Raw genomic sequence first — 27,203 nt, forward strand, 5'->3', positions numbered from 1 at the left:
ATATTTTGAATTTTAAATTTTAAATTATAATTTAAAAATAGAAAATTTATTTAATTATGAATTTTGAAGATAATTTTGAGATGATTTGTAATTTTTTTATTTTCTAATTAATTAATATATAGAAAGTGAAAGAATGTTAAAGGAGAGAGTAGATATAAGATTAATTAATATACATAAAGTAGATTAATTAATATACAGAAAGTGAATGAATGTAAAAGGAGAAAAAAAATGATTAATTATTTGAATAATAATAATAAAAGAAAAAAAAAGGTTTTAAAAATAATTTTAAATTATATTTTAAAAATATATTTGGTTAATATCTTTCATCCAAATCATCCAACTCTCCCTCTCTCCCTTCTCTCTCTCTCTCTCGCCCATTTGGAAAACAGTCTCTCGCAGGTGGTGTTCTTATTCAGGTCGGGACCTTAGGGTTTCGGGACGGCAATCTATTCGAATTGGTGTATGTAAATGAGCGATAGAGAGACTTTAGCGTGTGATCGGTAAAAGTTAGGGTTTTGGGATTTGAATATAGAGCGTTGTCGATTAGTCGATCTGGGAATGGATTCCAAGGATTCTTCTTCTTCGTCGTCGCCGTCTGCGGAGGACGAGACCGTTCTGTCTGCCACCGCGGGGCTCGCCAGTTTGGCCTTCCATTCGGGGAAGTTTTCGGAATGCGTGGATATATTGAATCAGCTCTTGCAGAACAAAGGAGACGATCCCAAGGTTACTTTTTTATTTTTTAAATCTTTTCCATACATATATCAACTACAGTATATGAATCTCAAGTGTTTGTATTTTTTTTATTTTCATTTTTCTTGTATTTTGTTTTTGAAATGGGTAGTGGAGTTGATCCTCATGTTGTGGGAAAATGCATTCTACGTCAAACGATGAAATTAAGAAATGAATGTATCATTCTGCTTAGTTGTTTTAAATTTTAGTAATTCTCAGTAGTTATTCTGTATACAATTTCGAGTCCTGACAAATTACCTCTGATGTGCTATCAATGTCCTGCATTCGATTTTATGCCGCAATAGTCTTTGCAAGCAAAATGACATCTTTAATTAGGCAATTAAGATTGATTATTTACTTGGATTTTTATAAGTTTCCTTGTGCTGTACCAAGGATTGTGGGATACCATATTGATATTGTAACTTGTGCCTGGAAGGGGGTCTGTCTGAGAAACCTAGTGCTTCACCCTACAAGTCTTGTAATTTTGAACATATTACTAATCTAATTCTACCAAATTCACTTGGGAAAAACTTAAACTTAGATTCCAACAATAGGCCATGCTATTATTGTGAGTTACAAAAATGCAGTGCGACGCGATGCGATGCGATGCGATGCGAGTGTAAAATTAGTAGCTTTGTCCCCCCCCCCCCCCTTCCTTCTTTATCCTAGTGTTCTTTTTACTTTTCTTATTATTTTTCTGTTTATTACTTCTATTTAATGAAATAGGAGTAGTTTCAGAACTTTTAGGGTATTTTCTGATGTTATTAGCAGTCTTAATGTAGAGTAAAAAATAAATTGAGATGTATATTATTGATTGATGTATTGATTAATTACAATTCCTATACAATCTATATATAGAAGAAAATGTGGTAGTAGGTGTAGTGGAGGTGATAGTGGGTTAGGTGAAGTGGAGTGTGTGGTGAAGTGGAGGTAGGTGAAGTGGAGTGTGTAGTGGAGTAGGTGAAGGTAAAGATGGGAAATTCTAACAGCCCCCCGCAAACTCAAGGAGGAGAGAAACTAACCAACTTGAGTTTGGAGAGAGTAACAAAACAAGAAAATACATAAAAATAAAAAAGGATAGGAGACACTGTATGGTCGTGTCAGACCGTTGGTGAAGACACTGTATGGGGTGTCATAACGTTGTAGAGGACACTGTTGTAGAAGACAGTTTATGGGGTCATGTCGGACCATTGTAGAAGACAGTTTATGGGGTCATGTCGGACCATTGTAGAAGACAGTTTACGGAGTCTTGCTGGACCCTTGTAGAAACTAACCGGAATCAATGTCGGGACAGTTTACAAAGTCTTGTCGGACCCATGAAGGAGCTAACCGGAATCAATGTCGGGACAGTTTACAAAGTCTTGTCGGACCCATGTAGAAATTAACCGGAAACAATGTCGGGACAGTTTACAGAGTCTTGTCGGACCCTTGTAGAAACTAACCGGAATCTATGTCGGGACAGTTTACAGAGTCTTGTCGGACCCATAAAGGAGCTAACCGGAATCAATGTCGGGACAGTTTACAGAGTCTTGTCGGACCCTTGAAAAAGCTAACCGGTATCAAATGTCGGGACAGTTTATAGAGTTCGGGTTCTCGCCGGAGAAATGGGGTTAGTCGGAGTTGTGGTGTTGTTGGTGGACTATCATGGTTGCAGACATGGTGTTCGACGAAATGTCCCAGAGGGATTTTGGGAGTGAAGGTATGTGTAGAAAATTTTAGCGGACTAGGTTGAGGTCCGGCGGGCGGCCAAGGCGAGGTTGCCGCCCGCCGGTGAAGCGAAAAATACTAAATTCTTAACCTTGCTCTGATACCATGTAAAAAATAAATTGAGATGTATATTATTGATTGATGTATTGATTAATTACAATTCCTATACAATCTATATATAGAAGAAAATGTGGTAGTAGGTGTAGTGGAGGTGATAGTGGGTTAGGTGAAGTGGAGTGTGTGGTGAAGTGGAGGTAGGTGAAGTGGAGTGTGTAGTGGAGTAGGTGAAGGTAAAGATGGGAAATTCTAACAGATTTTGATTCAAACCTTGTCTAAAAGGATTGTCCATTGATTGTTGCTTTACTTACTACAAAGTTAGAAGTTATGTGTTTTTTGCTCGATTGTCAAATTAATTTGTTATAATTGTTTGTTTGCGTCTTGTATGTTATTTAAAGTTGCAGACTGTGTGATGTATTTTCAGGTTCTTCACAATATTGCTATTGCAAGATACTTTCAGGATGGGTGTTCAGATCCCAAAAAGTTATTTGAAGTACTTAATAATGTTAAGGTATGTGTTAATATGGTAGTTGGTACTAATGCTTTGTGGTCATGGAATAGGTTGATTTCTACTTCCTTTCATTCATCTTCTTGGATCTACATTTTGTGCTCTATTTGTGCTACTATTGTGACATGTATCCAAACAATAGCCTCAAAATGTTTTGGAAGGTGAATTAATTGGAGAAAAGATAGTATGTAAACTTTGATATATGGCCAACAGGTCAAGACAATTACAGGATTGGGATATGGATAATCATTGATAGAATATAAAAGAAGACATCATGGAAGTTAAAAGAAAGGAATATGTGAGGTGCATATGTGACGTAGACACAAGATCAGGCTAAACCGTCAATCTACTGTAGCTGCTCTTTGCTGGTTATAAAGGCTCAAGCTGTAATTGAGCCGAAGTCTGAGTCTGGCTGTTAAAGCATCTAGCTTTCTACTACATTTTTTGGAGTGTTAGAACGTTTCTCTTTTTAGTTTCTTGAAAATAAAGCAATATCTATTGCTTAGGGACCTAGTGGTTTTGTTGTTTCTTGGAAGTGCTTGTGATTGAGTATGATCCTTCGTGAGGACCTCTAGTTTGGACATTTTTTCATATTTTGCAGTGATCCCTTGATCTTTCTTTATTCATTCCGTTTATTAAATGAACACTATTTCAATGTTTTATGCCATAATTGAAAATGGAAAACCCAGTGGAAAGTAACCTTATTATTAGTTCTTTAATTTATTCGTAATGGACCTACATGACAATACAACTGAACAGTTTGTAAATCTGCTCCCTTGGATAGTGCTCTAGTCTTCAAGGACAAATTATGCTAATTGATTATTAATAAAATCAAGATCCTCCAATGTTGCTTCGATTGGTGAGTCCCCTTGCTAGTGGATTAAAACCTCTTGCCTTTGCCTTTACCTTCGCCTTTGCCTTGATGATAAAAAATGGCTTGTGAACTTGGAGTTGATTCTTATCTTCTTTGCTTACTAGTGGTAGTTTAGATTGAATGGTGAGATTAGTTAAGATTTGCATGAATAGAGACGCATGTAAAATCGAGCAAATGTGGAATCACTGGGCATAACGATAAACGTGCCATAATACTTAGGAGAGTGTTTTCATTTTTTTTGTATGGACACAAACATACACCTAAGATTAGAATATTGCAGTTCATGATTCGATTGATACAATTTAATGAGGTTCAACCATACGATTTGAATCATGTTGAATCGAAAATTGAGTGAATCATGCAATTTAATTTGTGATTCACTACGATTCATTATGATTCACTATTATTTACTATGATTTAGTTATGTTATTTTTGTTTGCATAATACATGAAACGATGTTTTTGCTTCTCTATCAAGAAATATCAATAAGTTATATTGATATATGTGATTTTATTTGTTTATATGTATATACAATTTAATTATATTGATATTTATTTTGTTTTATTTTATACCCTATGTGTCTATTTTTATATGTATGTACATGTATAAAATTATATGTTATATTAAAAAAAGTGAATCTTACGATTCATGATTTGACAACAATGCATACACCTATACGGTTGCACCTTTAATTACACCTATACAGTTGCACCTTCAAATCATGATTTCATGATTTGACAACAATGCATACACCTATATGGTTGCGCCTTTAATTACACCAATCACTTATTTGTAGCTCCGCCTCTATATCTTGGAATCATAGATATGTTTCATTCTTTCTTGGGTCTCCTTGATTCTCTCTCTTAATCTTTGATAATTGCTTATCTATGCAATAGTTCTTGCTCAACAATAGCCACATTGGATGTTATGGTTATATAATCCTGAAGATTAGGTGGGTGTGACCATACACCACTTCAAATGGGGTACATCTAACTGTGGGTACGAGATGGGTACATTAAGGGTACACCAAGCTATGGGGCATCAGTGAAGATATATTTAATTTATTAAAGTATTCTGATTTACTTGAAATTGCAAATCCTTTACTTGATGTGCCAAAGATGAAAGATGTATTATTCAATGATAAAGTTGATGGAAGTGAAAATTGAAATTTCAAGTTTTCAAATTTTGCTTAACTTGCTTTTGGAATGAAACTTTGTTTTATAATTTCTCCTATTTAATAACATTAAAATAGCTCATGGACTTTGTTTTGGTATTGTTATTGTTGAACAATGATTTTTCTTTTGGTTTTGTAATTTCTCTTTTAAGTTTTGGTATTGAACTTCGATTAATAGGTTGAATCTCAAACTATAAAATATAAAAAATAAAAAATTTATTGTCGTACCTTAGCCGTACCTATATCCTATTTTTTTTAGGTTTCACTGCATCGGCGTACCTGTACCAGTACATGTGTTTCATAGATTGCTACTAAACAAAAGATATCGAGTGCCTAAGAATCATGAACATGGATATGGATGCGGACATGGATACAGACATAAATTTGGACACGGGACACAGTGATTTAAAAAAAATGGGGACATGGACACGGCTTGGACATGACAATAAAATATGTATTCATATATTTTTGTTTATTTGCTAAATTGATATTACATTCACAAACAATCAATATTAACAAAAATTGACTTCAATTTTATATATATTTTTAAAAAATTACTTTTTAATTAACACTTATAATTTATATTTTTTTTATGGATGGTTTATTATGTATTTAAATCTAAGTAAAAAATAATAAACATTCAACATTCATCAAAAACTAAAGAAAACGGGGGAAAAGACAACTAGGCATGTCCCTTGTGTGTCCCTAAAGTGTCTCAGGTGCATTCCTTGAAAATAAATTAATTAAATAAGGGGACACTCCATGTGGTGTGTCCCGTACTTTGTCCACGTGTCCCTGCCGTGTCCATGTGTTCGACACAGATACGGCACTTGTTTTTAAGTGTCGGTGCTTCATAGTCGAGTGCTATATTTGTTGTATAGCACTTGACTATATAACAAAAAATATTTGTTATTTATCGAAAAAAAGCAAAAAAAAAAATTGTTAAACAAGAAGTGGAAATAAGGTCCTTTGAAGCTTGATGGATAAGAAATACCCAAAGGCGACCGACCAAACACACAGACTGTAAGGAATGGAGATTAGGGAAGATGTTGCTTATATAATTAGAACACACAGGATGAAATAAAAAGGATTCTAAGAACCTGATTGTATTTTTATTTTTGAACACTATTTTTGGAATTCTTTTATTAAAAAACTACTTACTTTTAGGAAACAACAAAAGTTGTATTTCAAAATTTTGAAAATATTTTTCACACAAAAATGAAAACAATATGAAAATGATGGGTGATTTTGAAGTTTTCATTGCTTTTGTTTATGAAAACATGTAAAACAAAAATGATGAATGAAAACACAACCGAACATGCCTTAAATTTTTGAGTATGTTAAAACATGGAGCCAGTTAAAGGTATGGTTTCACAAGGCAACTATAAGGTTAACTATACCATGATATGAACAGTTTCGCATAGGAAAACGTCTTTTAAAAAAAGGGCTTGTGGTTGCGTACAAGCTGAATATAACGAAGAATGAGGAAGCTCAAGTTTGTTAACTAGAAGTTATGGTTTAGCTTGTTTCGGGCTTTTGCAAAAAGGTGCAAAGTCAACTTTGGGTTGAGCATATTATATTAGACAAGCCTTGGGTTGAATGCTACTTGTTCAAATGTTTACATAAACACCCTACCATATATGTTAAAGTTACTTGCATGGGTAGGTTTGATAAAATAGAAACAACTTTAGCCTTTGGGTTTTATTGGTTGAAACTTTCAAACACCAAAATGTGCGCACAAGGTTGAAACCCTATATTGTAACTGTTTTTTTTTTCCTCCTAATTTTTGCTGTGTAATATATTCTAACTTTATAAATAAGCAAAAGTGGCCACTATTAAACAACCACCTGACGAGTGACAATGAAGTGGGCTATGTTTTTTACTTTTAGAGGAATGATGTTGTAGATTATTATTTTTGTTTGACAATTGTGTAGCGGGTCAAATCATAGTTGCCAAAATGCTATGGTAACCCTCAGTAATAATAGCCCAGGTACCTGGGTAATCTCCTAGTTGGCTAACTTAGTATGGAAGTCATTTAGTCATTTATAAATTTATTTAATTTAAAACATGCAATGTATGTTGCTTGGTGATGTTTTATTCATTATCTTTCTGATCTTACCTCGAAATGGTCATAAAAGACAATGCAAAAGTAATGATATGTACATTGTGTTGAATAACATAGGCTACACTTCGGAAATCATGCTTTAAAAAATTATGCAAGTTAATTATTCAAATTCACCTTCAAATATAGTAATGTCTATTCACTAAAACTTCATAATTTCAATATAAAAGTAATTATAAAAGTATAAACTAATAAATTGAAAATGTACATCATAAACAAGTCAATCATAAGTTTGAATAGAATCCCAAGTAGTTTATGTAATCAAGCAACACTAGAAGTTGAAAAAAATAAAAAAATACAAATTATTAACCAAACTAAACTAAACCAAACCAAACCAAGTCTTAAATCCCATCAAATGGGGTCAGTTACATGAATTCTTTTTCTCCACTCGATTCTATCAACGGCTATTTGGTTAGTCAAATTAAGGAAATTCATATCTCTATTTATTACACTAGTCCACGTCAATCTAGGTCTTTCCCTTTCCCTAACACTTCCATCTACCGTCACTGTATTGCACCTCTTCACTACTGTCTTTATTGGTCTTTGTTGTATATGACCAAACTATCTCAATCTATTCTTTCTTAAATTGTCTTTTATCGGTACTATTCCTATCTATTCATGAATATATTCATTGCTAACTCTGTCTTTTCTAGTCTTTCCACACATTCACTTTAGCATCCTCATTTCAGCAACACTTATCTTATCTATATATTTTTTCTTAATTGTTCAACATTCTGTCCCATACAATATTGCTGGTCTAATATTCGGTTTATAGAACTTTCCTTTTAGTCTGGTGGGTACTCGTTTATTGCACAGTACCACAGACACACTCCACTTAAGTCACCCCGCCTTAATTTTGTGGACTACATCTGTTCCAACTTCCTCAGCCGTTGTGATAATTGATCTTAAAGAATGAAAATATTCACTCTTAAGTAGTTCTTGGTTCTCAATCTTCACTTCTCCTCTATGAAGCACGGATATTCCGAAATAGGCCACGTATGCGTATCGGATACGTATCAGATACGGATACGCGCCCGATATGCGAGGATACGTATCGGATACGGGAAATGGAGTATTCGTATTTTTTTTTTAATTTTTGAATTTCGGATACGTCTCGGATACGGGAGGATACGGTATGGATACGGAATGGATACGGTATGGATACGGCGGGGGCAAAAAAATAATTTAAAAAACTTAAAATGGGGTGAAATTGTAAAATATGAAAATAAAGATGAAATTAAACACAAAAAAATGAAAAATAACAAACCAAACTCTGTCTTACCTACGAATTCGACGCAGCCGCGAAGGAGGAGGAGAAGCAGCTCACCGATCGTCTTGAACAGCTCGCCGATCGTCTCGAACAGCTCGCCGATCGTCGCGAACAGTTGATCGTCGCGAACAGCTCGCCGATCGTCTCGAACAGCTCGCCGATCGATCTCATCTCGATCAGGTTCGTTCATCTCTCTCTCCCTTTCGCTTCCTCTGTCTGTCACGAACTCTCTCTCTCCCTCTCCCTCTCGATCTCACTCGATCTGTCTGTCTCGACTCTGGTTCGATCGAGATGTCGATCTGTTTCTGGACTTGGATGTTTATTTATTTATTTATTTTTATATACGTAGACTCTGCAAATCACAAATCACGTATAAAAAAAAAAAAAAAAAAAAAAACTCTTATATGTAGACTCTGCAAATTGAATAAGTTTATTGAATAAAACAAACAAATAAACAAATAAATAAAATAAGGTAAAAAAAACTTAGTAATAAATAAATAAATAAATAAACTTATTAAAAATAAAATTTGTCAACTTATAAAATTATAAACTTTGTAAACTTATTAATAAATCAAATAAGGTAAAAAAAATTTATTAATAAATAAATAAATAAATTTATTGATAAATAAATGAACTTTGTAAATTTTTTCCCCCTTAATTTGGGATTGAATTGCATTATGGTTCTTATGGGTGATGCTATATTGTTAAAATTGTTGAAATTTAATTGAATCGATGAATTTTTTGTTATGGATGAGGATGATGCATTATGGTTGTTATGGGTGATGCTACATTAATGTTTTTTTTTATTTGTTTACCATAAATTTTAGGAAATGAGTTCAGGTACGGGAAGTTTAGGTTCAACAAGTGGTACACCAATGGAAGAAGATGATCATGCTCCTCTTTGGTGTTATGTTACAAAACTAGAAAAATTGGGAGGAGGTGGTAATACTAGGTTTAAATGCAATTACTGTCAACAAGAGTACAGGGGGTCATACTTTAGGGTCAAGGCACATTTGTTAAAACTTTCTGGCAATGGGATTAGAGTGTGCCCCAAAGTGACTCCACAACACCTTGCTGAAATGCAAAAGAAAATTGAAGAAGCTGAGAAGAGGTTAAAGATGGCTATGCCTAAAAAAGTTCCTTTACCACCTTCCACCCAATCTACTTCAACAAGTTCAGGGGCTTTAGATATTGGAGGATTTAGGATGGAGGGGTATGAGCCAAGAAAAAGAAAAGCTACTGGAACTTCTGCTCTAGAAAAGGCATTCAACCCAGTTATTCGTGAACAATTACATTCTGAGATTGCTCGCATGTTTTATTCAGCGGGGTTACCTTTTCATTTATCAAGGAACCCATATTATGTTAGTGCATTTCAATTTGCTGCCAACAATCCAATTCCTGGTTATGTACCACCTGGTTATAACTTGTTGAGGACTACATTGCTTCAAAAGGAAAGGGCTAATGTAGAGAGGTTGTTGGAGCCAACTAGAGCATCATGGAAGGAAAAAGGGTTGAGTATTGTTTCAGATGGATGGACTGATTCTCAAAGAAGGCCCCTTATTAATTTTATGGGAGCATCAGAAGCTGGGGCAGTGTTCTTGAAAGCTGTTAATTGTGAAGGCGAGCATAAAGATAAGTTTTTTATTTCCAACTTAATTAGTCAAGCAATTGAAGAAGTTGGACATCAGAATGTCATTCAAGTCATTACAGATAATGCTCCCGTGTGTAGTGCAGCTGGTTTACTCATTGAAAGTAAGTACCTGAATATCTTTTGGACACCATGTGTAGTTCACACATTGAATCTTGCTCTTAAGAACATTTGTGCTCCAAAGGAAACAGGGGGTACTGCTTTTGCTTATGATGAATGTCACTGGATCACACTTTGTGTTGATGATGTGATGTTTATCAAAAACTTCATCATGAACCATTCCATGCGGCTAGCTATTTTCAATGAATTTGTACCCTTGAAGTTGCTTGCTGTTGCAGATACACGTTTCGCATCTGCCATTATCATGCTCAAAAGGTTTAAACTTATAAAGCGTGGCCTCCAATCAATGGTTATTAGTGACCAGTGGGTTTCTTACAAAGAAGACGATGTTGGGAAAGCCACATCTGTGAAGGAAAAATTATTGAATGATGTGTGGTGGGATAAGATTGATTATATTTTGACTTTTACATTGCCTATCTATGAGATGCTTAGGTTTTGTGACACTGACAAACCATGCCTTCACTTAGTCTATGAAATGTGGGACACCATGATTGAAAAGGTGAAGGCGAGCATCTTTAGGCATGAAGGGAAGCTAGATCATGAGGAATCAATCTTTTATTCCGTTGTGCACAATATACTAGTTGAGAGGTGGTCCAAAAGTAACACTCCTCTTCATTGCCTTGCACATTCTTTGAATCCAAGGTAATAGCTTAATTCATACTCTTACTAATTACATTTCTTTGTTGACATTTGTCTTTTAATATGAATAACATAATTTAATTTTAAAACTTTCTAATGTTGTAATCTAGGTATTATAGTTCAACGTGGCTTGATGAAAATCCCAATCGTGTCCCTCCTCATAGGGATGAAGAAATTTCAAGTATGAGAAACAAGTGCTTCAAGAAATACTTTCCAAATTTAGAGGAGAGACGGGCTGTAAATGTGGAATATGCCAAGTTTTCAGGAGGTTTGGATATGTTTGGAGATTTTGACTCAAAGATTGATAGAGGAGTATTGGATCCACTTATTTGGTGGTTTACACATGGGTCTCCTGCTCCTATGCTTCAATCTTTAGCATTAAAATTGCTTGGCCAGCCATGTTCCTCATCATGCTGTGAAAGGAATTGGAGCACCTACTCCTTTATTCACTCCATGAAAAGAAACAAAATGACACCACAACGTGCTGAAGATTTGGTTTTTGTGCACAACAATCTTCGTCTCCTATCAAGGAGAAGTCGACAGTACATTGAAGGAGAATCTAAGTTATGGGATGTTGGTGGAGATGCTTTTGATTCTTTGGAGGGTGCAGGCTTACTTGAAATTGCAAGCCTTTCTCTTGATGAACCAGATATGGAAGCTGTGATATTCACTGATGAAGGGGAACAAGTTGAACCTATTGATGTTGAAGACTCTTAGTTCATAGGAATCTCTCTTTTTTTATCAAGTTGTCTTTTGTTTTAAGTTTTATTTTTATGTATGCTACATTACTAAAAATTGTTGAAGTTTTATTTTATGTATGTTACATTACTAAAAATTGTTGAAGTTTTATTTTTGTGTATGCTACATTACTAAAAATTGTGAAAAAATATATTTTTTTTGAACGTATCCCCGCCGTATCCGTATCCTACTTTTTTGAATTTTGCCGTATCGCCGTATCCGTATCGTATCGTACCCGTATCCCGTATCCGTGCTTCCTAGCTTCTCCTTTACTTCCATTGTTACTGTTACTAAAATTACACTCCATGTACTGTGTCTTAGTGCTACTTATCTTAAATCCTTTAAATTCAAATGCTTCTCTCAAAGTCTCCAACTAAGTGTTAACTCCTCCTCTAGTATCATCTATTAACATGATATCATCAGCAAAAAGCATACACAACATTCTGAATATTTCTCTTCACTTCATCCATAACTAAAGCAAAAAAATAAGGATTTAAAGTTGATTTTTGGTGTAACCCCACAGTAATTGGAAATTCACTTGTCTCTCCAGCAAGCGATCTAATAATTGTCACCACACCTTCATACATGTCCCTAATCACATCAATGTAACTTTTTGTCACCTATTTCTTCTTTAACATCCACCAGATTATATCCCAAGGCACTCTATGATATGCTTTCTCAAGATCGATAAAAATCATATGAATGTCTTTTTTCTTTTCTCTATATTTTTCTATTACTCTCTTTAAAAGATAGATCGCTTCCATTGTTGACCTACCAGGCATAAATCCAAATTGATTCTCTAAAACCGCTGCTATATCTCGCAATTGATGTTCCATCACTTTCCCACACTTTCATTGTATGGCACATCAGCTTGATTCCTCTGTAGTTGTTGCAATTCTAGACATCTCCACTAAAATACTCTTCCTTCACTCCTCTGGCATTTTCCTAGTCAACAAAATCTTGCTAAATAACCTAGTCAACCAAGCAACCCCCTTTTTATCCAAACATGTCCAAGCTTCAATAGAAATATCATTAGGTTTTAAACCCTTATTCGATTTCATCTTCTTAAGCGCTATCTCCAATTCAAAATTCATAATTCTGCGATAGAACTTGTAGTCTTGGTTTTTCTTATTACTGGCTATTTCCTCCCCTTTTGACCTTATTCCATGTTCCTCATTTAACTTCTCAAAATAGTTCTACATTTCTTAGTCTTTTCATTCTTCACCAATATTTTAGAATATTCACTTTTGATACACTTAACTTGATTAAAATCTCTTGTTTTCCTCTCTCTTATATTAGCAAGTTTGTATATTCTCTTCGCTCCCTCCTTACTATCTAGTCTAGTGTATAGGTCATCATAGGCTTTCAACTTAGCTTCTCTAACTACTTTTTTGACTTTCTTATTAGCCAATTTGTAGCTCTTAAGGTTTTTCTCAATTTTATCATTCTGTCACTTTTTAAAGCACTATTTTTTCGTCTTTACTATCGCTTGAATCTCCCCCATCCACCACTAAGTTTCCTTAGAGTTGGATACCTTTCCTTTCGACTCTCTAAGGACTTCCCTTGAGATTCTCCTCATACAATTAGCCAGCGAGTTCCACATAGTGTTAGTATCATCTTCCAAGTCCCAAATACTTTTTTTTGTTCATTCTATTCTTAAATATTTTTAGTTTAACCCCTTTTACGTCCCACCATCTCGTCCGACGATGCTCACTATCCTTCCTGCCTTAGTATTGCCCCCTTAAAGCATAAACCTAGTACCAAAATCCCATGTTGATATAGTTGCTTTCTTTGTGTGGACACTAGTGTTGGGGCGTATTTTGACTACTGATAATCTGATTCGTCGTGGCCATATTTTAGTGAATTCGTGTTGCATGTGTTGTGAGGTTGCGGAGACAATGGATCATTTGCTTGTATGTTGTCTAGTTGCTTCACGTCTTTGGAAGTTTATTGTTGCTATTTTTGGTTTGGCTTGGGTTCAACGAGGGTCGGTGTTGGCGGTTTTACAAAGTTGGGCTGGGGGTAGGGTTGGGAGGAGGCATCAGAAGGCATGGAAGTTGGCTGACCATTGTTTGATGTGGTTGGTTTGGTTGGAGCAGAACAAGTGGGTTTTTGTGGGAGAGATGTGTTCGGTGGCATGGTTGGAACGACGTTTGTTCACTTTGTTGCATAGTTGGATGTCATTATTAGTTGATCTAGATGTGCTGTCTTTTGTTTGACTTCATAGAGGACTTGATTCAGTAGTTGTTTTGATGCCCTTGTGGAGTTGCTCTGTGTTGCTTTCGTATATGTGTTTTGTTGGCTAGCCTTTTAGTTGGTTTTGTATTTTTTGCATCATCTTGATACTTCTTCAATAAAGTTTGCTTATTTATCAAAAAAAAAAAAAAAAAAAAATCCCATGTTGAGACGTCAGGCTCTCTCTAGGAATTACCTTATAGTTGTTGCATTTTAGACAGTCCATTTTTCTTACTATAAACTAATCTATTTGGCTCTTAATTGACCCACTCTTAAAGGTTATCAAATGCTTCTCTCTCTCTTTTTTTTTTTTTTTTGATAAATAATCAAATGCTTCTCTCTCTTCTTATACATAGTATTGGCTATCATCAGGTCAGATGTCAACGCAAAATCTAATACGTTCTCTAGCCTCATTTCTATCGCCAAAACCAAAACCACCATGCACCTTCTCATAACCTAGTTTATCTATTCCTACATGGTCGTTGAAATTTCCACCTATGGCTAGGTTCTCACTTACGGGTATCTTCTGTAATACCTCATCCATTTGGTCCCAAAAATCTCTCTTAGTTTGATCATCTAATCCTACTTGGGGGACGTGCACTAATAACGTTCACTGTATTCTCTTTAATAATTAGTTTAACTAACATAATTCTATCACATTTCCTAATGACTGCAACTACATTTTCTGCATGACCCTTGGCAAGTATTATTCCTAATCCATTCCTGTGTCTATCCTTATCACTATAATATAATTTAAAACCAATATCTTCTATTTCCTTAGTTTTTTCACCCGTCCACGTAGTTTCTTGTACATAAGTTATATTAACTCTCCTCCTAATCATGACATCTACCAATTCCATAGTCTTACCAATTAAAGTTCTTAAATTCCATGTGGCTATCCTAAACCTATAGTCTTGAACTATGATGCACGAGTACGGGTACTGGTACGATACGGGTATGTTGATACGGTAAAATCCAAAAAAAGTAGGGTACTAGTATAGCTTGGTACACTTGTAAAAAAATATTTATTTTAAATTTAGAGTAATGTAAAAATTAATTAAATGGTTTAATTTGTTAATATCCAATCTATAATTAACATTTAATGCCAAAAGTAAAGGAATATATCAAAATTAAATGCCAATATATTAAATAACTTACAAACCATAGTTTAATTTTAAAATAATGCTAAGGCCTCGTTTGGGGAGTTGCTATTTTAGTCAAAAAGTCAAAAAGTTACTAAAAGTTGTCACATCACCTCTTTATTTTTCTGCACATCTTTTCGTAAAAAGCCAAAAAGTTACTAAAATAGCCTGTTCCCAAACGAGGCCTAAGCATAAAACTAAAAATAAAAAAAAGGTTTAGTGAAAGGAATTTTATCTTTGCAGTAGAAGAAAATATTGTTTCAACTGAAGTACGATACGGCTTGGGTATATACTAAGTACGTCTGGGTATGCCAAAAATTAAGGAAAAAAAAATTTGGGTACGTATTTTGTGTACCCGATGCGTATGCAGAAGTAACATACGAGGCACCATACGCCGGTAAGTACTTGGTATGAGTATGGCATATTTTTCAAAGTACCCATGCTTCATAGGTCTTGGACTAGCTTCTTTATCCGTGCTTGTCCAGAAAAACGCGGAAACCTTTGCCCATTTTTCACCTACCCAAGCGTTGATGCGGTGTCCCTTGCTCACTGTTCTAAACACCCGAAGGCAGGCGCAACGTGTCACTTAAGGGGAACAACCTAGCATTTAATCGATTCATGGTAGGATTCATTTTCATAAGGGATCCGAACAGCTTTTTTACATGTTGGCTGTCGGCTACCCAATACACAACTTTCCTCTTTTACCTAGGCTTGGGACTGGCGGAGCTGTTTAACAACCTCGAGGGGCTGTTGTTTCCAAAATTGAATGGCACACTATTACCTTTTTTGGATTTGTTTTAGTGCTCACCATTTCAAATTTTCTCATATTTGCTACTAGAGAAATCACCATCTTATCATTTAAGAGGTCCATCAGAGCCATCCATTTTAAGAAAGAAGCGCAATTTACTTTTAAAAAGCCAATAAAAGAAATAGTGAGCACCCAACATAAAAGAGCCACCTAGGTATATTCCCGGTGATTGTCCAACTTGTTGGCAGCCGAGTAGATGCATGCCTCTCAAGCAGGGTTGTTGCACTTAACAATTATGGGTTAAGTTTGTAACTTGACTATTTTGGTTGGACTAGTAATGTCTATAACTAATTGAAACAAGGTTGCTTGGCAACTTTAATCAGATTTTTTTTTGGTTTTTGTTTTGGTTGTCCAAATATTTGTGGTGGAAACTATGAGAGTTGTATTATAATTTTTTCGGTTTGGAAGTAGCTTTTTAGTATAGAAGTAGTTTCGTACTTGTCTTATAATTCTGGGTTTGCTTGTTTCTTAGTTTTGTAAACTATGTTAGTGAATATAATTTACCATTTAGATTAAAGCAAGTTTGTAAGCTATTCAAGTCTCTTTGTTTGCATTTGGTTCCCGTCTTGCATTCTTTCTTCTCTATGTATGGGTTCTCTCTATGTGAAGATGGGGTTGCACGTGAGGGAGGGTGTTGAATAGCTTAATATACATTGTTGGGTCCGTTTCCAAACAGCTTAAGCTTTTGGGATTATTCTTCAGTAACATAAACAAGGCAAGGGATAAATGGTGGTATAACATAAAAGATAAGAAATGAACGCATTTGTAGGATGTTAGTGTACAATTTGAAGTTAACTATAGTTGCCTAAGATGGTAAAGCTACATACAACTTGTACCACTTAATTTATCATTACAAAGGAGTGATGTGATCCCAATTGATTGTATTGAAGGGACTAAAGGAAGAACAAAAGGGTAGTGGGTTAAAGTTTATGAGACAAATAACGAGTTATACTGTACTATGAACTATAGTTGCCTAAGATGGTAAATGATTTATATTGTACTATGTATTATGTAAGGCAAGTAAAATCATCTATAGCTTGGATGGTGAAGCTGAACTATTGTCGTGGACATCATGCCTCCTATGACTATCACCACTTATTCACAATTTGGACTTTGGTTTGTTTGTGAATTAATAAGGCCTCGTTTAGGAACTTGGCTATTTTAGTTGACTTTTTGGCTATTTTATGAGATAAAAAAAAGTTGTGTTTGGAATGGTTTGTGGCGATTTTTTTTTTTTTTGTGAATATATGGTTGTGAGAGAAAAAGTGATTGATTGATGTGTAGGATGTGATATTTTGTTTTATTGGCTATTTTAGTCTTTTTTGTCTTTATTGGTTATTTTAGCCAAAAAAGCTCTTGCCAAACACCCCCAAATTATCTGTTGCATGCTTGAACTACATTAGCCAAGTGCATATCAATTGCTCCCCATGGAATTCTTTGAACTTTTTTCACTTGCAAGCACATTAAGGTTCTTGATACTTTGTATATGTGTACTATTATAATGGTTGACATTTACCTTTAGGCTCTTTATGGTTGTGTTAAATACTTTACTATGAGGTTTCTCTCGGCTTCATTTTCTTCTGACATTTGGATTATTATTCTTTTATTTGGTTTAGAAACAAAGTGATGGGCTTGCTCATGCATCTGGAGAACATGCAGAGGATATTAGCAATTTGGGCAACAACACTGTATCAGGATCTAAAGGAACTAATAATGTGGCGAATCAGTTCTCTAGTGCAAGTAGTTCACATATTGTTTATGATGGTGACTTAGACACTTCTGTGGGGATGTTAAATATAGTATGTTAACTTAATAGTTTTTTAGAGTTAATTTACTAAATTGCTACTGTTTTGTTGCCTCATTTCTATGGTTCAGTTGGAATGATGTTTGTTTCAAATTGTCTTTACACAGGCAGTTATCTGGTTCCATCTTCATGAATATGCAAAGGCGTACTTGATTTTGGATTCTTTGTATCAAAAGATTGAACCAATGGATGAGGTATGATGAAATATTAACTTGTAAGAATTATGTTTTGTTGATTTAACTACCTCACCAACAAAAGAAAAACCAACCAACAAAAAGGGAAATAAAATGCTTAGACCGTGGTACTCAAATTTCTCTGCTTAATGTTTTTTTTGTTACTTATTTGCAGGCAACTGCTCTACATGTATGCCTTCTGTTCCTGGATGTTGCGTTAGCTTCCCATGATCCATGGAAATTTGTTGTAAGTTCAACTTTTAGGAGCTTTAATTCAAAGTTTTACTAGAGCCCACCAAAGTCAGTCAAAGTTTTACTTTTAGGATTCATTGTCCCATGCTTTTAGATTGGGGAATTAATTTTTCCCTGGGACATAACCTTGCTGCTCTTCAATCTACTTGGAATCTTGCAAACATTTTTTGGGGATTTGAAATTTCGTCATGCAATGTTGAGGTGTGACATGACATGATGTTGCTATAACATCTGAGAGGAAAATGCTAGACTTATTTGTACAGATTTTATGTACTAACTAATATGGCATCTTGAACGCGTTGACCATACTAACCTGTGTTTAAAAAAGAATGCATTTAATAACTTAACCAAATTAGTTTGTAAGCCAAGATTCTAAGTTTTGTTGGGACGTATAGCATTACTCATCAGCTTTTGTGATAAAAAATTCTGCTATTCCTCTCCTGCCATAGAAAGTAAACCATGGCTGTGAGACAAAGCTTGAACAGTTTGCATTGGAAGGTCCTGTCATTATTCTAGACACCTCAACAAGCTTCCTGAAGTAAGTCCATTCTGCCTGTAGTAATCCCCACCGTGAATAAGATCTTTTCCCAAACGTCTACTGCAAAGTTGCAGTTAAAAAACAGGTGTTCATGGTCTTCTTGTGCACCTCTGCAAAGCACACAGCTTGAGTTCTGAGTTAAGCCCCATTTTTGAACTCTATCTAGAGTAGTAAACCTCTTTAACAAACCAAGCCAACAGATGGACCATATAGGGACATTATAAGTGAACCAAACTTTCTTGTTCCAAGCCACTGGCTGTTGGTGAGGTCTAACTACTTGCCGGGCAGACTTAATCGAAAATCTACCATCTGAGCTTGCCTCCCATCTAATATAGTCATCTTTCCTTTCATTTGGATTCATGGTCGTCGGTATTTGCTGCACAATTCCATACATTACTCGACTCAACCTGCTTGGCCAGAGCCAATTTCCTTCTTTGATCATACTTCCAACTTTCATGTCCTGATTTCCTACCAAGTTAGGCCCAATACTACTGCCAAACCTAGTGTACAAAGGTTCCATAGGATGCCAATTATCTCACCAAAGGAAAGTATTCTTACCATTTCCTATTATAGTTTTGATATAAGGTCTGGCAGTGTCCCTCAACTTCAATATGTTCCTTGTACTCCAGGAAGCATCAATTGGAACACTCAATACTACTAACACAGCTTTTTTTTGATGATGAATGTATGGATCCATTTGACCGAAAGGGTATCTGCTTTCATACAAAGTGCCCACAATTGCTTAATCACAGCAGTTTTGTTCCAAAAATGTACTGATTTCAGACCAAGAACTTCCTCCTCTTTAGGATAACAGGGTTTTCCAGTTCACCTTTGCAGCAGATTTATGAATCTCAGTACCTGACCAAAGAAAATTCCTTATACTGGCCTTAATTTCTTTAGTTACTTTCTTAGCTAGAATGAAAATGGATGACCAGTAGACTTGGATTCCAAAAAGAACAGCCTGAACTAATTGCTGTCTACTTCCATATGATAGAGATTGACTATGACACCTCTGAACTTTATGTAGAAGCCTTTCCTTTAGCTGCTCACAGTCCTCAAATTTAAGCTTAGTAGAGACCGAGGGGGCACCAAGATATTTCACAGGAAGCTTTCCTTCTTTCATGCCCATAAGATTGACAAGCTCTGCCTTAACATTTTCTTCAACACCACTAAAGAACAACATACTCTTTCGCGTTTTAGGTTTGAGACCTGGCAGTTTATGAAAAGCAACCAAGGTCCTTCGAACAATTTGAAAAGACTCCTTATCAGCTGCACAAAACACAAAAAGATCATCGGCAAACCTGAGATGCACCAGTTGCACTTTGGATGATACATAAACCGTCCATTAGCCGAGCTTCATTGTATTAAACTGTGAAAACACTCCATAACAATAAAAAACAAGTAAGGTGAGATATCGTAGTCGAAGACCCTTCTTAGCTGGGAAATAATCCACTAATTCTCCATTTATGACAATAGAGAGCATTGCAGTGGAAATGCACTGCTTCACCCATCCAATAAACTCCCTAGGAAAGTCGATAGCAGTCATGGGGCATTCAATAAAAACTCCCGTACTACATAAGCTTTCATTAGATCTACTTTCATCATGCATCTGGGTGGCTTTTTGTTTCTATGATAACCTCTAGCAAGCTCTTGCAGCAGCAAAACATTTTCAATGATGGATCTCTTTGATGAAGGCTGACTTAGAGGAACTTATAATTTCAGGCATTACGCCTTGAAGTCTATTAGCCATCACTTTCGAAATACGTTTGTAAATGACATTGCAACATGATATAGGCCTGTAATCCTTTATAGTGACTGGGGATTTGATTTAGGGATAAGGGTATGGCTGTGCTATTCCTGGCTTTGCCCATTGTGCCAGAAGTAAAGAAATGTTTGACAGCCTTCACAACATCAGGCCCCACAATATTTCAGTAGCTCTGAAAAAATTTACTACTATACCATCAGGACCAGGAGATTTTCCAGGTTTAATACTAAACATGGCAGCCTTAATTTCTTTATCGGTTACATCTTTTACAAGGCAATTTTGACTATCAGGCTTGACTTTGGGTAAACCTAGTTCTTGAAAGAAATTCTGACTAAAAATTCCCTCATCAAACTCAACCCAACAACTGTTTGTAAAACTGCTGAATTTCTTCTTTGATAGCATTTGGATCCCCCAACATGTCCCCCTTCTCTGGTTTTATGCTGAGGTTATTATTCTGCAATCTATACTACTCAGTTTCTCGTGAAAATAACTACTATTCTGATCCCCTAATTTCAACTATTGAACACTGGACTTCTGCTTCTTAAAAGCTTCATCTATGAGGCTTAGTTCGGCGAAGTTAGCTAAAAGAGTGGACAACTCATGCATTTGTTATAGGTTGTTTATTAACCAGTAACTCAAGTTCTCAACCAAGAGTAAGATAACCCTTATTTCTCGGGTTACTAACCCAAAGGAAATTTGGTACTTGTACTATACCGTGCTGGTTTTCAGACTTTCACCAAGGAGCATGTCTAGCCCAACTTGCTCACTAATGCTGAACTCAAAAGTTCCTATGAATCACAAACACAGCAAAATCTGGCCGTAGCGGTATCAGACACGGGAACATAGGGACACGCCATGGACATGTACAGGACACACCATTTGTCGCGTCTTTTTTTTTTTTTGGTGTGGGACATGACGGGGGGCACGACGAGGAGAAGAGAAGTCTCCTAATTTCAAAATCAGAAGAAAAAATGAGGGAAGAAAAAATTGAACTTGTTCATCGATTGAAGTCCAAAATTGATCTCCATCTCCATCGAGCTCCATCTCAGTTGATCTCCATCTTGGCAAGTCTCTTGTCTCTCTCTCTCTCTCTCTCTCTCTCGCCTCTTGTCAATCTCTCTCTTCTCTCTCCAGTCGTCTTCTCCATCTCAGTCGTCTTCTCATCGTCTTCTCACCTCTCTCTTGCTCGCTTGCTCACTTTGTCTCACCTTGCGATCGATCGACGAGCTCGTGTTTGTCTCTCTCGCCTCTCTCTCTCTCTCTGGCTAGCTCTCTGTTGGTCTCTCTCTCACCTCACGCTCTGTATATATAATCTATATTTTATTTATATATTATATATGTATTATATTTATATATTATATTTATTTATTTAATGTATTGGTATTTATTATATATATATATATATGTATTTATTTATTTATTTAAATGTATATTTTTGTTAACAAATAAAAATATATTAAAAAAAAAATTGCTGCGTCCCGTGTCCGTGTCCGTGCTTCATAGCAAAGTTCAATTGTTAATACTGTTTCAATGTTTACCCATTTCATGAAACCATTTTAAGGTTCATGCCATTTATCCTAAAATGCTCTTTTTCCATTTTCAATAACAATGATCGAAGGCTCAATTTCATATTTCAAATCCCATGTCTCTCAGTTATACACATTCTCAAATCTCATTCAAACACCCTACTCAAGGATTTTATCACATTTTCAAGCTATGTAAATATGATAACAATTTATGAATTTCTCTAAAATAAACCCAAGTCTCATGGTAATTAACATTTATGCAATTTAATAACATTTTTTTTAAGTCAACATACTCAATTTCATAATATAAACATGATACTCAAAATCTCCAATTTCTAACATGTGATTTTCCCTAAACCTAGAGCATGCAATTTCTCAAGAATAACTCTACCATTTCCCTAACCAAAATAGCCCCCACACAACCCCAAAGTGTGAACACATTAGGACTCACTATGTCTTGGGGCGAAGAGGAGAAACCTAAGAAATGAATCTTGACAAAAATCATTTCTGCTTGGATAGATTTGACACTCTTGTCATGTAGAACAACTCTTTCTTCTTTGACGTTGCGCAAATCAAACCCCGAAACTTCTAAATTATGAGTTATACGACGTTCTCACAAAGCATATTGAATATAGAGAGAGAAAAGAGAAAGAAGAGAAAGAAAAGGTGAAGGGACAAGGGTTTGACTTCTTATATTTATAGGCACAACTCCATTCGTGCATCTGCTACTTCTTTATATTTCTAGTTGCTCCATTCCAGAGTAGGTACCATTGGTCCTCAAAATCTGACCGATTGCGACTTTTCTTGCAGTAAAATTGTGCAGACTGCTCAAGCAGACACTTACCATGTCACAACCCAAAACCGCCCCTAAAAGTTTTGGTCATGACTACATCAGAAACGGACATATAATCGATATATGTAACGTATGGGGCCTGAACGGAAGCACTTGATAACAAAAATCTATTCCATTGAGCTGCCACTATTATGCTAGGATCACACATCACACTTGGTAAATAATATACAGAAAACTTACACACATATACTTCGACTCAGCCCCACAATTGGGCGTATAACAAAAATATTAATGAAAGACAATCAAAACATAATCCAAAAAAACTAACAACACTTTACAAAATGTACGGGCTTTAGCTAAGTGCCTGGATACACCGAGGTTGACAAGAGAGAGACGAGCCTTAAGGGTTAGGACTGGTCTCTTGGTTGATTACCTACAGAAACAGACAAAATATAGGATGAGTGAAACTCAGTGAATAATAGTACATAAATAATGTAATGTTTAACTTGAGTAATAAAGCATATAACTGCAGAGACATATGATTAACTATATTTTGTAATTACTTCCAGAACAGCCATGGGTCCAGTTTTCATAACAAAATGGCTTAAAGCCCATTAATGTACAAAACGGCCATAGGCCTAACAGATACAGAACGGCCTAGCGGCCCAGAAATAACAGAACGGCCTAACGGCCTAGAAATAACAGAACGGCCTAGCGGCCCAGAAATAACATGTGTATGGACTCAAGAGGTGGCTCCCACCAAAGTGTAGCACTTAGTTCCGTATAGCACTTTGCTCCATACCAAAAATCATCAAAACAAAGTAACTTCAGCATCATACAGAAATTACATACATTCTTCCCATTATTCACATGAATTACCATCGGTAATATAGGTTTAACACATTTCAGAGATACGGAGATACCATAGGTCCCATAAATAATGTACATACATTCCATTTATTTGTTGTGAATCAATATAGCTAGCTTGCAGATAATAGAGTATCCATAACATTTAGTAACGGAAGACGCATGTATCATGACAGTATGGTCAATAGAGATAGAATGATTCATATCAGAACGTGGGTCATCTATGGTGGTAGACCTTTGTGCTCATATTATAGGTCCTGAATAACCTTAGATTTATGTATAATACAACCGAATAATCTTCGATTCACACAAGTTCCATCCTTTCTGGATGAACATAAGTTCTATTTATTTCTTAAGAATGACGTAGTTTGCTTATCGATAACAAAGCGTTAATGTTCGTTAGTGACAGAGCAAAAAGGTTCCAATGTCATACCGATGTATGCAAAGCTTCCAGCATTTATACAAGTTCACACTGATTCTCAACCGATATAAATGTTAATGTAATCATTTACACAGAACAGAGCGTTAGTAACCATAGTCATTAACGGTAAGTAAAATGTACATTTGCCGTACTATTACTCACAGTGCGTGGATGGAGCGATAATCCCTCCCGGTAGGTGCCCTACATAAGCATGCCATCCAAGAATTAGTTCGTTTCATTTTTAAACTATTTCCTGACTCGTTTTATTTCGAATAAGTTTACAAACATCAAAAAGCATCAAATACTGATTTCAAACACATTAGAGGGTCAAGCACGCAAAACGGAGCAGACGAGGTTTCTCGGCATGGGCCGCACGTGCGGCCGTCCCGACCGCATGTGCGGACATGTACCGCACGTGCGGTCCCTCCTCACCGCACGAGCGGCCATAGGCAAAATGCAAAATCTCATTTTTTTCTCTTGCCTGCACGTGCGGCCATGACCTCCGCACGTGCGGCCGAGCCCCTGTTTTGGCAGTGCGAAACTCACACAAAACCCAACTTAGAGAATACATAGCAAGGCTCAAAATAGATCAATTTAACACAAGTTTAAAGCTCAAAATCACATGAAAAATCAATTATAAATCAACTTAGATTCTTAATCACTTTGAATTTATGATTCACAATCCAATCCCATGGAATTTCCAACTTCCTTCCATAAATATACATACACTTAGCCATTTGTTTACATAGATGATCTCAAATGACTATTTAAAGAAATAAAATGTAAATTCTCACTAAATGGGTCAAAATAATTCCAAATCCATCAAACATAAGAGACATGACTCCAATTAATCACTTAATACATGCTTGACCCATATTATAAACCCTAACTTACATAACATGGAGGAATTCCTTTTCAAATCAAAGAGAGGGATCAATTAGAATAGATTAAACATACCTTGAGTTGAATTCTCTATAAACCCTCTTAATTTCTTTCCTAATTCCTTCCTTGTGGGACTCTCTTCTCACTCTCAAATTTCTTCTCCTCTCACTCTCTCCAGGATAATTTCTGAGTCAAATGGTAAAGAGGACATAGATAGATATAATAGGTGAATAAGACAAAAATCAATCGTTTAATCATTCTAAATTAAAATTTCACAGAAAATCATATTATGACTTAAAAATTATGCCGATTCCAAATGTAAAATCAATTTCAGATAATTAAGTCTCTAAGGCTTCCAATTTCTGATTCAAACATTATAATTGTGACAGATTTTTCTCTTATTAAACAGATATGCATCCATAACCATAGGATTCACTAAATTAAATTCAGTTTCACATAAAATTTCACCGTAAGCATTTAAATGCTCAGAATAAGGGATTGAAAATATTCCAGAAACAGATACGAGGGTCGGGTTATTACATACCACTTGAGCGATTATCTAAGAAGTAAAATCCCAGATTCCAATAACTTACCACTTGATCCCCACTTGACAACTGCTCAAGCAGTGACTACAACTCAAACCTTGTTTGGAAATATGCTATTTTAGTAACTTTTTGGCAAAAAAAAAGAAGAGTATGTTTAGGATGAATTTTTGGCTTTTGATGAAAAAATGTGCAAAAAATAAAGAGAAAAGGGAACCTTTGAGTTTTTCGTATAGTTTGTTGGCTTTTTGGCCTTTAGGACAAAATTGTAACTTCCCAAACAAGCCCTCAGTCTCATTGACTAAAATTCAAATTGTAGACACGTGCTCCAAGAACTCTTCTTGTACCAACTTGTGTGCCAAGTAAATAACACAAATAAACTTGAAAAATAACATAATTACATAGAAATATATGAGTAGTTACAAGTTACAACTATATTGTTGAAGGAGCCACCTGCCTTGTAGATAGCATTTCCAAGTGGTTGTATTGGAGACCTTGGATAGAATTGTGCCTTCATCATTTGGGTTTCTTGTTTACACTGAAATGTTACTTCATCGTGTAGCTTATAAGGCTTTGCTCTTGGGAGATGTTGTGTGAGGGATGAAACTATTAATTTAAACAAAATGAAGATGCGAAGAAGACACATTTTTAAAATGAGCATTTGCTATGATATGGGTGTTGGGTGGATGCGTGGCAAGACTAGAACACATGAAGAATTTACCCATATTGTCAGATGTAGTCAATTAAAAGCCAACTGGATAACGTTTGTGGTTTGGTTATGTGATGTAGACCAACAATTATATAGCAGTAGGTGTTATATGGTTTGGATTGGATGCAATATGACTGCAAGGATGGAAGGTGAAGCTTCTTTACAAAGAGCTTTCTATGTTTGTGTTATTCGAAATGTACATAATCTTGTGCATTGTCTGGTGACTCGTACATTGTTGCAAAAGATGTCTGGGTTTGCTAAGGTTAGAGCATCTCCAATGGAGCTCTCAAAACATTTGTCAAAGCTATAATTTAGCAATAGTGATAAAAAGTGGGCCTCCAATGGCTTGCTATTTTACTTGCCAAAGATGGTATATGCCATATCTGTTCTCAAATTTGGCAAGTAAAATTGCAACTGCCAAAAATGCCACATCAGCAAATATGAACATATTTGTGGCTCCAAATTCAGTTGAAAAAACAGAATTGAAACAGTAGAAAACCAAGTAATTTTTCAAATTTAATTTTTCTATTTGATTTTTCAAATTGAATTATATTTAATTTTTTTCTTCTAATTTTTCAATTTTTTTCATTTTTTTATATTTGTCTAGTCGGGAATAATATAAATGTATAATTCTTTTTACAAATAGTTAAAAAAAGGTCATAAAAGACAAAAAAAAAAAAAAAAAAAAAATCACAAAAAAACCTATATCCAAACAACATCTACAAATTAGGAGGGAAAATTGGTTGAAAATTGTTAAAATAACAAGTGACTATTGGAGCACCATTGCTATAATTTGGCAAAATAACACTATTCATTGCCAAATTATAGCAATAGCAATGGTATTATAGCAACAACCATTGGAGATGCTCTTAGTTGGTTTCCCCGAGGTGAATCTTTTTCAATGTTCTTTTTCAGTTTTGGCAAGGAAAATGGAAAAGTTGTGTCAATGTGGAATTATTTTAGCAATAATTTGTACATTTGGGTGGAAGGAACTGTCAAAATTTTTGAAGAGAAAATAGCAACAAAGAGTGTGGTTTCATCTTCTTCTTGGTTGCTGCCTGTGACTGTAAAGAGAGCAGAAATGATGAATGTTGGAGCTAGCTGATTTTGATTACCAAAGGTTGGAGAGGTGCCATGCAACACTGTAAAATGGGTGAGAG

At 35.5% G+C, this 27,203-nt stretch overlaps 1 protein-coding gene across 2 annotated transcripts in view; it reads left to right on the forward strand.

Moving 5' to 3' along the window:
- The first annotated feature begins 305 nt into the window (after positions 1-305).
- The window catches only part of LOC114256054 (uncharacterized), a 29,999-nt gene continuing 3,101 nt past the window's right edge, over positions 306-27,203 (forward strand). The window contains exons 1-5 of one of the 2 annotated variants that reach the window (XM_082903408.1): positions 306-723; positions 2,918-3,004; positions 17,388-17,570; positions 17,683-17,769; positions 17,924-17,995. In XM_082903408.1, the coding sequence (XP_082759534.1) occupies positions 559-723; positions 2,918-3,004; positions 17,388-17,570; positions 17,683-17,769; positions 17,924-17,995 (594 nt within the window). In that variant the 5' untranslated portion in view covers positions 306-558. Of the gene's footprint in view, positions 724-2,917; positions 3,005-9,268; positions 10,852-10,958; positions 11,684-17,387; positions 17,571-17,682; positions 17,770-17,923; positions 17,996-27,203 lie in introns of those variants that run through there. The other variant, XM_082903409.1, reaches the window with a different exon arrangement.

Source organism: Camellia sinensis, chromosome 13 (assembly GCF_055761805.1).
Source record: "Camellia sinensis isolate YWXY chromosome 13, ASM5576180v1, whole genome shotgun sequence".
In the NCBI taxonomy this organism is placed as follows: Eukaryota; Viridiplantae; Streptophyta; class Magnoliopsida; order Ericales; family Theaceae; genus Camellia; species Camellia sinensis.